Below are 16,902 nucleotides of genomic sequence, written 5' to 3' on the forward strand. Positions count from 1 at the left end.
TAGTTAATATTCAAAGCTAAGCACAAGGCAAATATATCCAAGCCACTAGCATTTCAATAGAGATCACAGTACCTAAAATAGCCACCACCTCGTCGTCCTGGATGACTTCTAGGGATCCCGAGACCACAAAGCAAAGAGCATCAACGCTTTCCCCAGCATGATAGATGAGGTCCCCCGGGGCGCAATGGATCGTCTGAAATTCCACAGCCAGGGCTCGCAGGCAGCCGTCACTAGCCAGCCGGAAGGCAGGGTGCTCGTTAAAAACTTTCCGGTTTAGATGCACACAAATATCTGCTCTCATGTCCTTTGGGCAAATTGAGAGAACCTGAATAAAAGAAAGTTGAAAAATAATCAGCTGGGAATATGACACCAGGCCAGCGCGTGCTTTATGAAATGACTGGATGGATGGATCTTAAGATCTGTCTGGGTGGATCCCGAGATCCATCCATCCAGTTATTTCATAAAGCTTCTGGTGGGAGTTTTATCTTGAATTGGGGTAGTCTTTTTCTACCCATCTACTGCTTTCACTGCAGCTGAAAGGGTGATGTGGAAGAAGGGACTTTTCTGTTATACTGTTCTCATTCCTAACAGTTTTCACACTTGTTTTCCAGAATTGCAGGTGGCACTACTATGTTTGTGGATATCCCTCCAGACTTGGTGCCCAGACTATCCGCCCGCTGCTACGCTCAATCCCTGTAGGAGCACAGAACGGACGCTCAGAGCTGAAGGAGCTTGAAGACATGCAAAGATGGACCATTCACAATAGAAAACACAACATTTTGCTCACATCCAGAAAACCTAGTATTCAAAAGTCTTGATGTAGATGACCACTTACCGACACGTATCCAAACACACCTAGGGTTTAGTTTCAGTGCCATATAGACATATAATAAGTAACCTGCCCTGAAGGGCTTACAGACTAGAAAATCCAAGGAGTTTGAGATTAGAGCAAAAAGAAAGTATTATGAAACCTCATGAAATGTAAAGTAAAGGTGAGTGAAAAACTGTCCTGTGAACATGAAGATGTCTTCACAGCGGATCAATTAAATAAGACCTTCAATTAATTTCTTACCTTAAATAGCTTTCCCTATTAAAATAGTAACACAAATACACCTGAAGAAAGTGAAAACGTGTGGGTCTTGTTAGGTTTATAAACTTTAATATTTGCACATCCTCCTAAACATGCTAAGGTCCTTATAACCCTAAAATGCATGGTAGCTAATTGCACTGAGAAACATACAAATCCTTTTAAAGCTTTCCTAGGATAAATAATAGAAAAGAGCATGAAATTAAGAGCACTCTGTAAGTCTCATATAAAGAAGACTGCAGATCAATAGTACTGATTAATTTCTCATTGTATGGAATTAATCTGGCAGCCTGTTCTGCAGACAATGTGAGAGACAGGGACACTTGGTCAATGTGTTGACTACCACTGAATAGTAGCAAAAAGAGGGAGGCTCTGGTAACCCTGACTAAGCTTTGAGGCAAATGGTCATGTTAATATTGAAGTAAAGCCACGACTTTCATTTCTGTTTAATGCAGAAGAGGTATAAAACATACTATTGTAAAGTATTACTAAAGGTCCTAAAGTATAGAATAGGAAAATCGTAAACAATTTCTAGTTTAATAATAACATGTAGTCCCTTTCTTATTTCAACAAATCAAAGTTCCTTTGTGGTCCAAGATAAAATGAATGAAAAAAGGTGATGTAGAAGTTATTCTCCTATCTTCTGTACTATGACAGTCTGGGGCTGGAAGGGGTTACTGAACCACCTGCACTGACTTCTTGCACTCATAATTTTCATATCAATCCCAGAATACCTGGTAAAATTATAGCCTAGAAGGCCTTGATTTAATGTTTTCAAATGATACAGGGTAGTTGTTCCAATGGACAGCTACTCTCTCTTTTAAAATATGCTGTTTCTGAACTGATTTTTTTTTAAATTTTCAGCCAACAGCCAGGGGATTTCATCATGTTGCTCAGATAAAACATCTGCAATCATTGCAAAACTCTTCCACATGTAGATGTTTATAGAATATGACCAGGTCATCTCTTGATCTCACCTTGAATAAACAGGAGAGATGATGGTTGTGCCTAACATTATGAAGCACAGTATCTCTTTGGAAACTTCTCCATAGCACGAGGTTTTCTCACTTGCTACCGCCTTCCCAGATCTATCAGATAATTAGTTTTTATTTGATTTAACACAAAATAAGTCAATTTGGCTTAATGCTATTTTGCTGTAACAAAATATTGTATAGAACACATTAAAATAACTTGCATAAGTCTGTTTTATCATAAAAATTAATAAACACATTTGACAAGACATTCTCCATAAACCATCATTTGCATTAGTAATAATGTCTTGTCTGAGTCACTGTTGACCATATCCCATATCACATTTCCATAATTTTATCGGGGGAAAATGTCAATTTTACAAACTTATACTTACCTGAGTCATTCCATTTACCATTAGAAACATGGGCACACCTTAGTTTTTCCAGTAAAAACCAAAAACTACTTTTGAAAGTGATTGTTTCACCTCAGCCCTACTTCTGGATCAAACAGAAAGCTCGTCTTTATTATAATAAAATAGAAACATGCCATCTTTCTTCTTCTCAATAGTATTTAATGAAAAATTCTTTTGTATCATGATTGATGATTTTTAGGATTTTTATCTACTCTTGGGCCTAAATCATGGTTAGAAGTTTTTTACATCCCTTTAATACTTAAGTGCTTTTGACTCAACAAGGCCATAAGCTATGAATTCTCAAACACTGCTCTTAAGAAAAATGTGTGTATTCATACATGATTGATTTCTAAATTTTCTCTTTTAAGCTTCCAAACTGCAGGAAAAATTGGTTAAACTATTGCAGAGGTTGTTACTGTAAGATTCGGAGATGTTCCGGGACCGTTTGGTTTTTGGAGTGTAAATTAATTGTGTCCCTCAAGAACAGAAGCCACTTGGATGCAAAGCAGCATATTGTTTCCTCACAAATACAGAGTTTAATACAGAGTATTAAAAGTGAGCACACAAAGCATTCTCCTTTTATAGACACAACAAACATATCTATCATCACACACTGTAACATGAAGAGACAGGAAAAATTCCACTGCACAGAAAAAGCCAGTCTTAGAAAGCATAATTCAGGAATTTTCTGATGTCATGATAAAGTGATTCTCCTAATGACATATGACTGTATGGAGATATATGGAGGTATCACTTATCAACTAGTACACCAGTAAATGAGTAATGATCCAAGAGTTAGCCAGGAACAAATATTCTTTATTTCAGTTTTCTTGTCTGCTACGCTGCAAGTACTGAGAACAGAGGATGAAACGGATGACAACTAAAAGAAATACTTAATATGAAAAGATTTGGCAAAGGAGATTTGATAAAGATAAATGTCGATATACGTGGGGAAAAAAAGAGCAAAGATAGACAATAGCAATATTCAGCTATGTGTTTACTGTATGCTCCAAGCACAGGACTTCATGAGCCCCTACCTGACTCTGCAGCACTTCTTTTTGTGTTTACAAATACCAACATCATGAATTCAGGAGTCTTACAGATGCCACCAGCTTCTCTATCAGTTGTACTGTAGAAAGGGGTTGTTGGTGACACAGATTGCAGTATGTACTAATTTTCCTGCTTCCAAAGAAGACACATAATGTGATATAGGATCACACAGAAGCATGTGGAAGCTAATGATAAATAATCCAAAGACCTTAAGAGCAGAAAATGAGAAAATGAGCACTTCAAATTCAGGTAAATATTCTTCTGAAAATGATCCCTTATTGACAATACAAGACTTCAACGTTCTTACTGTGAAATGCTCTTACTGAGATTTCAGCATTTTTAAGGCATCATGCAACTATTAAGATAAAAACTAGTAGCAACATGGTTGTATTTGAGTCCATATGGTATACAGATGCACACACATGGGTGTAAAAGAGAAATTCAATTTAAGCGAGAGGATATCCTGTAACGCTCAATCTTTTGTTTCAGTGTTAGTAGAACTGAAGTTCAGCTGGGACATCTGTTCTAGCCTGTGTATTCTTCCAGCAGTGTATCAAAAACCACCACGACAAATTTCTGAAGAGGAAATTTCCTTAGAGATTTCAAGACCTTTCTCAGTGAAACCTGCAGTTTATAAGCAAGGCAGGATATTAAGGTTGCTGACTGCAATGCTTTACTAACTGATGGTTTTGGAGCACACAACTTGGAGCAGGCAGTCTGCAGGGACCAGGTGCTTGTGCTGCTACAGAAGTTGCTCCATAATAAATCTGTAGCCACAGACTTCACAGTCAGCTTTCCCATATGCATCCAAACAGCATGAAAGAACAGAACCTGTTACATTTCAATGCAAAATCTGAGGAGAAAGTTGAATTCTACCCAGAGGAAAATGTTCGCTGGCTGTATATGCTGTGTTTCTACAAGAAAAGGAGCAAGGCTCCACACCACATATGAACAGTACACATGTATCCACAAAGACCTGAACCACTGCAAAGCTGAGAGAGGAGAAAGTAAAGCCCAGAATAACATTTATCACTTCCCTTCTCTGCACAGAAAATTAAACTTCCTCAAAATCAGTATAAAACAATTGCTGAGCTCTGCCGCCATCACCTTGGCACCCAGCTGATAAAAACCCCAACACAACAACACCCAATGCAGAGATTCAACACCGCTGTCATCTCTAGAGCACCCTATGGCACACGTAAAATGCTGGCTGTGAGTGAAAAGCTTGTGGTTGCTGTTAAGAGATTGGGAAAGGCAGTAACCAGCTCTGGAAGATTCACAGGGAATTGGCACAAAACATTTCACTATCTTTTCAGCTCAAGATCTATAAGGGGAGGAATAAAATTCCCAAGGAGGCTCTATCTGATTTTTTTTTTCCTCTCCCATCCGTTTCCTCAGCATGCTCAGGCAGTTTAAGATAAGCCCCTTGAACAGCTCAAAAAACTCTCAGGGAGCAGAGATTATAAAGAACTCAAAGAAAAGCAAATGAATCAAAACAAAAACTGTACAGATAAAGAGTGTGTCCAAACAATATCTTTTAGGATGGCTTTAAGTATTTTAAAAAAAAATATCTTCCCCCGCTGGAAAACACTACAGTATGTCTTAGCAAATATTACAGAATCTGTTAAGACTTGTTAACAAAAAGGGCAGAGGTCAGTGAATCATGAACGCTATCTATTTGCAATTCTCTTTCAGCACACAGGATTTTTACTTTCTCAGGGTTGTAGCTAAGGGATATATTGACTGATATTCAAGCAAAGAGCTTAGACAGTCTTAGTGGTGGAATAATGAGGACTGTTTTCTAAATGAATAATGAACAAATATTGAGATACTAAAAAATATCAGCTATGACAATAAATAAAATAAACTCCTCCAACTTCTAATCAGTTATAGGCCACAGATAGCTCTTTTTATTTTTTGGAGAAAGGTCACTCTGGGTTTTCAGACATACTCAGTAGAGTCATAATCAAGGTCAGTTCTTTGCAAAAAAACACAATACCAAAACCCTCTAGGCAACTGACCAAGTTATTCAGATTTTTAGAAGGATTTGGCAATTTGAGTGTTGAATTCTTTTGCAGACCTGGCTAAAATTGTTACATTTGGCACTGGATGGAGGCCAAAGAGACAAAGGTAAGAAAACAGCCGATTGGCAAATCACAGAGCATTTTCCTGTAATAATCAGGTAATTTTGTGAGTAACTCAAAGAAGATGTATGGAACTGAGCACTTATTAACCCTGCATGCATTAGGGTAATCATTAATACATCATTGAATATCTTGGCACCAAGAATTGAATTTCAACAGCTCTGTTTTAATTGCACTAAAATCCAAGGTCACTTGGATTTAAATGCTCAGGAATCAAGATCTGAAAATCAAGTCTAGTAAGTTGAGTTTGGCTTGTTTTCTTTTTAACAACACAAGTGCTGATCAAAATGGTTAGATTTAGTGGTATAGTAACAAAATTAACTGGTTTTTAACTGAGTAACAAGTATTAGAGACATTCAAAAATACCTAAAAATTGGCTCTAGATTACATTAAATTCACTATTGTCCACACAGATAGAATCTGGCTAAGGGTCTGAAAAACATGGGAAGATGAAAGGCATCACCAAGTGTTTTAAGAAGTCAAGTGGTTCACCAGCACAGAGCCTGCTGGTTTGTCTAACGCACTGAAAAGATGATCCAAAGTAGCAGATCCCAGGTTGCCTAAGGATTGTAAGGTTAAAGGTTTCATTGTTTTCAGTTTTGCTATAATATCTATCCCCAACACAATCATTAAATGACCTTCTAGTGGGGCAAAGGATTGCAGACTACAGGGAATTCTATCATTAAAAATCAACTTTTTAGATAAAACAAAGAAAAATAAACATCAGAAAGAATATGGCATACATCAAAGAATCTCTCAAGTCACAACATTTTTTGGAGTGACAACTTCTGGCACAAAGGTCACCCTTGGAAGAATGAGGTCAACTAATGGATTATTTTACTTTGTGTTTCTGGAGGTAGCTTTATTTTCTAACATGCAGCATTATGTAAAAACATTCAAGGGTGAAAGCATTAAGAAAACAGATATGGAGAAGACCTTCCCCTAGATGTGGTCTCTGGAACTGACAGCCCCTCCGTCAGCTCCATCCCCTTGGTGGTAGTGCTAAGGAAAATGCCCGACCCATCCACTCGGGTACTTATTCCCCCAGGAAATAAGCTCATGAGCTGCTCCATAGCCCTGGCATTTCCTCAAGCATGACAGGTTCATAGTTTAATCTGTATCAATCCCAAGATGAACACATCCAAGAGGCAGAGATAATTGTGGATAATCTTTCCTGGCTCTGCACAGTGCATATAGGAGGTAAATAATCCATACCATCCATAAAGGTGAAACAGAAAGCCCCACTGGTGCACAGGCCCCAGTCTTGGACCCGTGTGAAGGACAGTGAGACCCTGACCGTCTCTCCTGCATCCCGCTCTCCAAAGAACCGTGGATTGCAACTGTACCTGGTCCTAGCTCAGCTCTGTGAGGTGAGGGAAGACTTCTTGTTCACCTCGTCCCGATCTGCAAGGAACGACCAACAACCCCGCCTCTACAACGAAACAAAAATACTTGTCCAAACGATTTTTACCTTCCCTTTTCAGCAGGGAATTGTATGTAGCTGTCACACCTAATTCTGTAGAAGTTTTCTTTGGCCACGAAGCTTGGAAGCCTTCTACCCCGGTCATCCATGAGGAAATCCAGCCAGCACTTACAGACACCTCTGTGTGATGGGACACTGTAGGAACGGCAGCCTGATTCCCCTATCTGTCTCAGGCTATCACTAATTATTACTACAGCTCTTGAAGATCTTATTAACAGCAAACACAACTAAACTGCACTTTCCTTCCGTGGTTTAATGTTTAATAAAGTTACAACCTGTGTCTATAAACCCATCTCTCTTGTATGAAAGCTTAGTGGGCCAGAAGTGAATAATTTGAATACTGTGTTATTTTCTGATTATTTCCATTTCAGTCATTGCAATGTGGAATTGGCTCTCATTATTCGAATCACCACTGATGCTTAGGTTGAGACTAAATAGATGACTTTTTTGCTCCTTCAACCTATGGCTTTTCTGAAGGAATTGACTGTTAAAACATGATAGACATTTATTTAATTTCTTTCTGAGCAAATCCTAAACCATACAACAGCACAGAGGTCAAGATGAGAAAATCTTTGGGTTTTACTGACATTTCAGAATGTAATCATTAGATGAGACCATGTTAGTTAATGGTTCTTCCTCTTTCATCTATAATGACCTATTTCTTATAGAAGAGCTAATACCTATAAATTTTTCATTTGCTGTCTAGAGATTTCAATGAAAACCAAGAGATTTTAATTCAGAGTGTGTTTCATATATATCAAATTATTACTGTAAAGGGTTTTTTCAGCTGCTTAAAAATGGCCATATACAGAGAATGTACTGCCTTTTTTTACCTCTCAAAAAACCCAGGTTCTGCTGGATGAGAGATACTGTTTAGTATATAAAGGCTTCTTAGTTTACCTCTGCTCATTATTATATGAATAACCCCGAAACATGTAGCATTAAATGTAAAAAAAATACCATCTTGTTTGAGCCACTGTTACACCAGGAGATAAGAGTCCATGTGCATGTATTACATATATCATCCCAGCTGTCAGAGGAGGGCTCTCATGTTTAAGTGATTTACGATTATGGATCAGAGCCCACTTGCTTCCCCTTAAGTAACAATAATAAATACACTAATGCTTTTAGTGTCATTGTTAATTCCTTATTTGTGAACACTCAGAGACAGGCTGAAGCACTGTGGTTTGAAGACAGGATTTGAAGATGAGCTATTCCCAAGGAGAACAGGGAAGCCACAACTGTATGCTTAAGGCACCATCACTTCAGTGTGGGAGAACAAGCCCTCTTCCACATACAAGGAAAACAGACTGGGGCTTTAAGACAAAGTTCTGTTTGGGACAGCTTGCTCTCACAAGCAGCAAGGACTAGATCTTGATTTAACTTCTTCCACGTTAAATTCCACTTTGCCTTCAGTTCCCATCTAAGGACTCATCCTTACCAGTTTTAGGCAAGATTTTATTTGGGACTACACACTGAATGTGTCATTCAAGGATAGATATTTGAGATCTGATGCAACAAATCTACACATGTTAAGTGGTAGTAACTTCATTAAAGTTATTAACCTACATTTTAATTTCAAGCATATTAATTTAAAATCTTTAGTTATCAAAGAAACATATGCATTACTCCATCAAATTGCGAGAATTGTTCATCACTGTAGGAACATACTGTAACACTCCTATAAGAAATTTCATTCTTTATTAGTACATTAACCTTCTTTTTCTTTGAATTTGGATTTCAAAACAAAGCCATTTCAACATGCTGAGTGACTGAATGAAATGTATTATAAATTTGTGGCAAATGACATTGCAAAACACATTCCAGTGTGACAATGCAGATATATTTGGAAGTTTAGGATGTAATACTGTATGTTAAGTTGAAAAACATCCTTGGATGATGGAAACTGTCTGATGGAAACCGAAAAGTTGAGAAATTCCTCACTAATTATCATGTGCCATGAGCACACGTGTTTTGCAAGATAATAAGAAGCTTATTGAAAAGTTCATAAAAATTAAGTAGAATGGGAAATCATGTGATCCAAAGATATCCAGACAACAAGACTGGTCAGAATCTCATTATTGGAGCTTTGAAAACAAGACTGGAAGAAAACCCTAAGGTCACATCCAGGCTGTCAGACAAAGCAGTGCAGAGAAGCAATTCAAGACCTGGGGCAGTAATCTCCTATTCCAACCTACTCTGGAGCACTATGTGGATTTAGCAGCTCAGCTGCAGGTGCAATGTAGTCCCATTAGCCCCACTGTGTCTACGGGAATAAATCTGGCTTGACTCTGTGTACCTTGGAGGTCCCTACAGTGCGTTCTCATCCACTTGCTGCTCTAGGTTTAGTACAGACGGATTCAATTTAAATGCAGAGGGTCTTACGACAGGGTTTGAAGGGGTAATGAAGGAACTAATGCAAGAGAAACGATCCAACCTACATGACTAGTCTCTGGGACTGTACCACTGTTTCTATCATTTTTCATCTTTTCTTATTTGTTTTGGTGAAGCACATCATAACACCCTTCTGAGTAGAGATAAAGGTAAGAAGGCTGCCTGGCTATGACACAGCTTTCCACCCTTTTGCTAAAACAAATCCTGACTTTGGCTAAGGTCCTGCAGCTGAAAGCAAACTGCCTGATCCTTACACTCGTACAGATCCAGGGATGCTCAGTGCGGGCACTACAGGCCGCTGGTGCTGTTGCTTTTGCAGACTTGCAGGCTGTAAGGGATACAAAACACCAAAATATTCAAACCGGTGCTCAAGTTCTTACTTGTCTCTGTTCTTCTGTAACATGGGCTTTTCTGGGAAGTTCGATTAGATGCAACTACTGATGTCCAGATGCAGAGGTTCCTGAAATCCTTCCACTGTTTTAAATAGGTTTTGGATCCAGGCCTAAGTTTAGGCAAGTCTTTACCAAGGGAAAATTGTTAAAAACCTAAGTCACAGATTTTACAGCCATATTAATTATCTAGCTAAGCAGCCACTACTATCTTACAGACCAGAGAACACTGCTTACCATGAGTCGAAGATTATGGCTCTAACTGCATTTTTATAAACTATAAAACCGGACATGCGGAAACTATGGAAGGAAATTTCAGTAATTAAAGCATAGGTTCTCCTAATTAACTGCAAAGCATCATTAAAATCTAATGAAACTGTAGTGGAATAATACAGGATTCTGGCTTAACTGCAAGGAGATAAATGCAAATGAAAGTTGAATTTTCACAAGGTTTTGAATGTACACAATAGGACTGAATGCATTTACAGTAGTTTACAATATAAAAGCTCACTTTTAACACTATGAATCAGCATTGGGAAGTTAGGGTATTAGTGTATAAGACGTTAACATATTAAAGAATGTGGCATACTGAAGCACAAAAATCAAACAAATCAAAATCCTTGTTACTTAAAATAGTTGTATTTGTGATGGTAAACCGAATTTCACAGCAGATGATTAATAAGATAACTGCTGTTGCATCAGCATGATGTAAGACTAAATTTTTCAGTGTAGCAACTTCATCTTGGCATAGCTCAACAAGCTGCATCATCATCCCATATTACGCAATAGCTTCAACTGAAGCAAGAACTTCAAAGCTCTGCAAGCACTAGACATTTTAAAACATTAATCTGCCATGACGTTTCCTTACCCTCCCTCAGACACTTGCCTTTTAAGTTCTAAGGAGGAAAATCTTCATGGAAACTGGAGCCTGAATGCCTAATTTCAGGTGATGTGTATCAGGTCCACAGAAGACACAAGAACATTGCTGATCTCCACTGACCAAAAATCTGGACCTAAAACTGTTATATCTTGCCTACAATCAAGGTATTGCAGGTGGAAACCACCCCATCTGACTTCAGCTCTATAAAATATCCAATGCTACTAGACAGACTCACTGCACATATCATGGAGAAAGAGAGGCTCTGAGGACAATTCACTTGGTCTGTCCTGGCACATGATGAATCACTCTCCGAAGATGACCTTCTCCTTTAATCAGCTTTCTGAGGGCTAAAGTCCTGTAGGACTTCTACCCCCCCATGGCTGTCAGCGGCGCCACATTTTCTGTATCTCCCTACCAAAGGCCTTAAGTTCTAGCTGAGAGATTTTAGCTCCAGGAGATCAATCTCTACTGCCATTAAATCCTATACTAATTATGCTGATGGATATGTTGATGTCCTGGGCATCAGCAAAAGGTCCAAGCCAATCAAACTCATTTCATTGCAACTCACAGATGTAGGTTAAATACCAAATTATGTTCTCAGACTAATCTGGAGACCAATTTCCCGTTGATTTCAATACTTAAGTACATTAAAATTATTTAGCATTGAGGCAAAGTAAGACTGGAAAGCAGAAAACATTTACCATATGAAAAATAAAGGCTTATTTCCAAAGCAGCAAAACAGTCCTTTTTAAAACATCCAGTTTTTGATTCAAACACAAACATTATAATGAAGCAGCATGCAGTTAAGAATCTGTTAGTAAGTTATATGCCATTATACAGTCCTTCTTCTAAGAAAGCACACAATGGACACAAACTCTTGCTATCTAAATTGTTACCTCATGTACTCATACCTTCTCTGTGTCAATTCCTTTAGACATGGACCAGGTTGAAACAATATAATCCATGACTCTTTCACTAAGGCCTTTTGGGACTTGATATAATTTTAGGAAATCCCTCACATTGTTCAGCATCTCATGGTATCGGTTGGTGTTGGCATACATTTGCTGGAAAATAGTGGTGACGTTTCCAAAAATAGTTGCATAAAGAAGAGCTGAAAAAAACCAGAGGTAATTAAAAATAAATATGTATGCTCCAGTAAACGCTACTCATAATTCAAGGATAACATCAAAGAATTTTATGTATGGTTACAAATTACTGCAAATCATAGGTGTAAACTTAAAATTTCTATTTATGCACCCACTTTCATACACATACATGTACAGTTATTTATTGAATTTACCCACACAGCTCATACAGCCACTCAGTGTGCATTAATTCACAAAATCCGTCATACAGATAATGTCCACACATGGAGTTAAAAACAGTTGGTGCATTGTAACTCTATAACCTACACTAATTAAACTAATTTTCAAATGTAACTTCAGCCTGCCAGTAAATCTTGAAGGCCCTATCCAAAGAATCATGTGGATCTCCTGTAAGATCAGCTCAACTGGCATGTGCTATGAGTATAGAATGGCCTTGGTCCCAAAGAAGAAATGAAATAGAGAAGAAAGGAACCTGGGAAACCTGTGAAAGAGATATCTATATAAATGTGACCCTGTGTCAATGGCCAAGGTGTGCACAAGAAAGATTCAGAGTGGTATTTCACAGTCCAATTTCTCAGCCAGCCCCAGCAGATGACTTGGGTATGTCATGTCAACTCTAGATGCCAGTCACTAATGATTCCAAAGAGAGAAAAATTGGACTAGTGAATGATAGAAAGTCCCACTGAGGAGGGCATATGACTAGGGCAGGAGGAGGACAGGGTAGAGTAGCAAGCACTACCTCAAACCCAATCCTCAAGTTGCCTTCTCTTCTGGTTTAATTCTCCCCTTTCCAAACATGCCACCATTACTGTCAAGCTCATAGAGTTCAGTTGTGAAACACCAAAGAAGAGAAGATCACATATTTTAAGTAAACCTTTCTCCAAAGCTTTTGATACAGTTTCCACAGCCTCCTCCTAGAGAAACTGGTATATTATGGTCTAGACAAGTGACCTGTGTGGTGGGTAGGGAACTGGCTGACAGGCTGTACCCAGAGAGTGGTGGTAAATAGCTCTTTTACAAATTGGCAACCTGTCACAAGTGGGGTCCCCCAGGGATTGATATTGGGCCCAGTGATGTTTAATATCTTCATAAGTGATCTGGATGATGGGATCAAGTGTACCCTGATGAAGTTTGCTGATGATACCAAACTGAGTGGGGAGGCAGAGCCACCCTGCAGGAAGGCCTGGATAGGCTGGAAGAGTGGGCTAACAAGAACCTTATGAAGTTTAACAAGGACAAGTGTAAGGTCTTGCATCCATGGAAAACATAATCCAGGAGTGCAGCACAGGCTGAGATCTACCTGGCTGAAGAGCAGCTCTGTGGAAAGGGACCTGGGGGCCCTGGTGCTCATTATGAGTGAAGATATGAGTGTGCTGCAGAGGTAAAGAAAGCCAACAGGATGCTGGGTTGCATCAACAAGGACATCACCAGCAGAGGTAAAGAAGTCATTATCCCACTCTACTCAGCTCTTGTCAGGCCACACCTGGAATATTTGTTCAGTTTTAGTCCCTGCTATACAAAAAAGCTGTGGACAGGCTGGAGAAGGTTCAGAGCAGGGCCGCAAAGATGAACAAAGGACTGGGAAGTCTACCGTGTGAGGAAAGGCTGAGGGAACTGGGTTTGTTCAGCGTTGAGAAGAGAAGGCTTAGGGGAGACCTTATCACCATGTTTCAGTATTTAAAGGGTGGCTACAAAGAAGATGGAGGCTTCTTTTTACAAAGAGTCACATGGAAAAGACGAGGGGTAATGGGCACAAGTTACTCATGGGAAGATTCCGACTGGACAAAAGAGGAAAATTTTTCACAATGAGAACAATCAGCCACTGGAATAATCTTCCCAGGGAAGTGGTGGATTCCCCAACACTGGACACTTTTTAAACTTCTGCTGGACAGGGTGCTGGGCCAGCTTGTCTAGACCGTGCTTTTGCCACAAAAGGTTGGACCAGATGATCCTTGAGGTCCATTCCAACCTGGCATTCTATGATTCTTTTCAACTGAAAAGGCATCAAACTCAGTATACTATTACTAGTGTGATGCAGTGAACACTATTTGATGGAGAATGGCTGATTTCTGAAGCCTAAATTCAGAAAAGCATTTAAGCAAGAACTTAAATGCACATCTTTACTAGTGCTGTCTTAGAATCATAGACTCATAGAATCATAGAATAGTTTAGGTTGAAAAAGGACTTTAAGATCATCGAGTCAAACCGTTAACCTAGCACTGCCAAGTCCACCACTAAATTATCTCCTTAAGTGTCACATCGACATGTCTTTTAAATGCCTCCAGAGATGGTGACTCAACCACTTCCCTGGACAGCCTGTTCCAATGCTTGTCAACCCTTTTGGTGAAGATTTTTTTCCTAATATCCAATGTAAACCTCTCTTGGTGCAACTTGAGGCTATTTTCTCACTCTACCGCTTATTACTTGAGAGCCTGACACCCCCCTCACTACAACCTCCTTTTCTCCAGGCTAAACAACCCCAATTCCCTCAGCCGCTCCTCATAAGACTTGTGCTCCAGACCCTGCACCAGCTTCACTGCCCTTCTTTGGACACACTCCAGCACCTCAATGTCTTTCTTGGAATGAGGGGCCCAAAACTGAACACAGTATTTGAGATGTGGCCTCAACAGTGCTGAGTACAAGGGGACAATCACTTCTCTAGTTCTGCTGGCTACGCTACTTCTGGTACAAGCCAGGATGCTCTTGGCTTTCTTGGCCACCTGGGCACACTGCTGGTTCATGTTCAGCCGGCTGTTGACCAACACCCCCAGGTCCTTTTCCGTCTGGCAGCTTTCCAGCCACTCTGCCCCAAGCCTGTAGCGTTGCATGGGGTTGTTGTGACCCAAGTGCAGGACCCAGCACTGAGCCTTGTTGAACCTCATACAATTGGCCTCGGCCCATCGATCCAGCCTGTCCAGACCCCTCTGTATGGCCTGCCTACCATCAAGCAGATGAACATTTCTGCCCAAATTGGTGTCATCTGCAAATTTACTGAGGGTGTACTTGATCTCTTCATCAGATCATTGTTAAAGATATTAAACAGAACTGGCTCCAAGACTGAGCCCTGAGGAACACCACTTGTGACCGGCCACCAACTGGATTCAACTCCATTCACCACCACTCTTTGGGCTTTACCATCCAGTCAGAGAAGAGTACGCCCATCTGAGCCATGAGCAGCCAGTTTCTCCAGAGAAATGCTGTGGGAAATGGTGTCAAAGGCCTTACTAAAGTCTAGGTAGTGGTGAATTGAAAGACACTCTTAAAGTCAAGCAAGTTTAAGGTTCCTTATTGAGTCACAATGTAATTACCCTTGCAAGCAAGCCCAAAATGACATTCTTCCATTAGGCATTACAGATTTTGCAGAAAAGAGAATTATTCTGCTATCTCATAACATCAATGTGCGGCATTACCTCTGTTCTTGACATTATCAGATACACAGAAATGTGCCTGTCATTTTTAATGATCTTTGCTTGGAGGTACTTCATAGCAGAATGCAGCTATGCATTTCCATATTGCTTTTTTGAAAAACAGCTGCAGCCTACAAATGGCAAGAAATAACCCACTGTGAAAGGAAACAGTGCCTTTCCATCTCTCAGTGCATAATGTCTTCCCTCTATACAACACATTTCCACCTCATTCCAGAAAACTCAATTTGTTTCATACTAATTTACTATTGTTCATCACCCCTATTTGAGAGGTGGTATTTTTAAAGAAACATGGTGCTTTCCTAAAACCTGTCTAATAGAAAAATTGTACTTCCATTTCTTACAGTGCCTTTTACTATGTCCATGTAAAAATTAGATGCTGAAGTTCATCAGAAATACAATGTTCATTGTTTTATCAAAGTCTTGGGATTTTTCATCTCAACACACAAGATCATATCAAACAAAGTCACACAACGTGTAGCAAAGATGAACGCAAGGTTTCAGTTTAGAAAACACAGCAGATTAATACTCTATGTGATGTCTAGAAATAAAGCTCTTTGCAAGGGTAGGTTTTTTCCCTTGCTTTACTGATTGTTGTATCGTATCTGCTAGCTACTGTAAGGTCTTCTCTACCTCTGTATCCATTCAGATATATATCAACACTCACTCGGAGTATAAGAGTATGTATGTGGATTATAAAAAGGTCTAGATGGATGAATGCCACCTGACTTTTTTCTTCTTTTTTCAGCTTTCTCTGCTCTTTTGGACTTTTGGAGTAGGACAAACTTGATGAAGTGTCACTTCTAAGTACAACATCCCTCATCTTTCTGAAGAACAGTTGCTGATTTATCATGAATACAGCTCATTAGATATGTGAGTGCACAGTATCTCTTGTCTTGCCCTCTGATGTTGGATGCACCTGCAAATTACTATGACTATAAATGTAAAGAGAAGCCATAACTGTCCCCAAAATGTTGCCTTTCTGCATGATTAAAATTTATGCAACCTGTAACTACAGTTAGACTGCATATTTAATTACAATGCATACAACCCACCTGGACATGCAAACCTACACAGAAGACACAGGCTGACTGAAAATGTTACACAGTGTCCTGTAAGGTTGGGAAAAAAGAGATTCAACTCTGACACCTGCCAGGTTGGAAACAGCTAAATGATGGAAACAGCTTGTCTGAAGCAACCGGCACATATTACCTCCTCTGCAAAAAAAAAAAAAAAAAAAAAAGTCTCTTTGGCAGAGACAATCTGTAGAAAATATATAGCCAGAAGAGAAATTCTAGTCCTGCGTCTCCTAATATAGGGTCCTGGAAAGTTGCACTTTAAAAGAGTGTGTTTGTTCAAGAAATTAAGGATAGGATAAATCATTGGATCAAGCCTGCAGAATTGCTGGAAGCATTACTCAGCAATACCTCACTAAGCCAGAATTCACGGGCCTACATGCTGTAGAGTCTGCACAGACAAAATCAGCACTATCCCCCTGTTGGAAATCACAGTATTCCTTTGCCTCCTATTGGAAATGGTGAAGACACATGGTTGAGTTCA

At 39.5% G+C, this 16,902-nt stretch overlaps 1 protein-coding gene across 1 annotated transcript in view; it reads right to left on the reverse strand.

The window, feature by feature from the left end:
- The window catches only part of KCNH5 (potassium voltage-gated channel subfamily H member 5), a 161,188-nt gene that overhangs the window by 41,270 nt on the left and 103,016 nt on the right, over nt 1–16,902 (reverse strand). The window contains exons 8-9 of the mRNA XM_074865254.1: nt 11,723–11,922; nt 73–325 (exon numbers count right to left, since the gene is read on the reverse strand). Coding sequence (XP_074721355.1) covers nt 73–325; nt 11,723–11,922 — 453 coding nt within the window. The remainder of the gene's footprint in view (nt 1–72; nt 326–11,722; nt 11,923–16,902) is intronic.

The sequence above is a fragment of the Strix uralensis genome, chromosome 4, assembly GCF_047716275.1.
Source record: "Strix uralensis isolate ZFMK-TIS-50842 chromosome 4, bStrUra1, whole genome shotgun sequence".
Lineage (NCBI taxonomy): Eukaryota > Metazoa > Chordata > Aves > Strigiformes > Strigidae > Strix > Strix uralensis.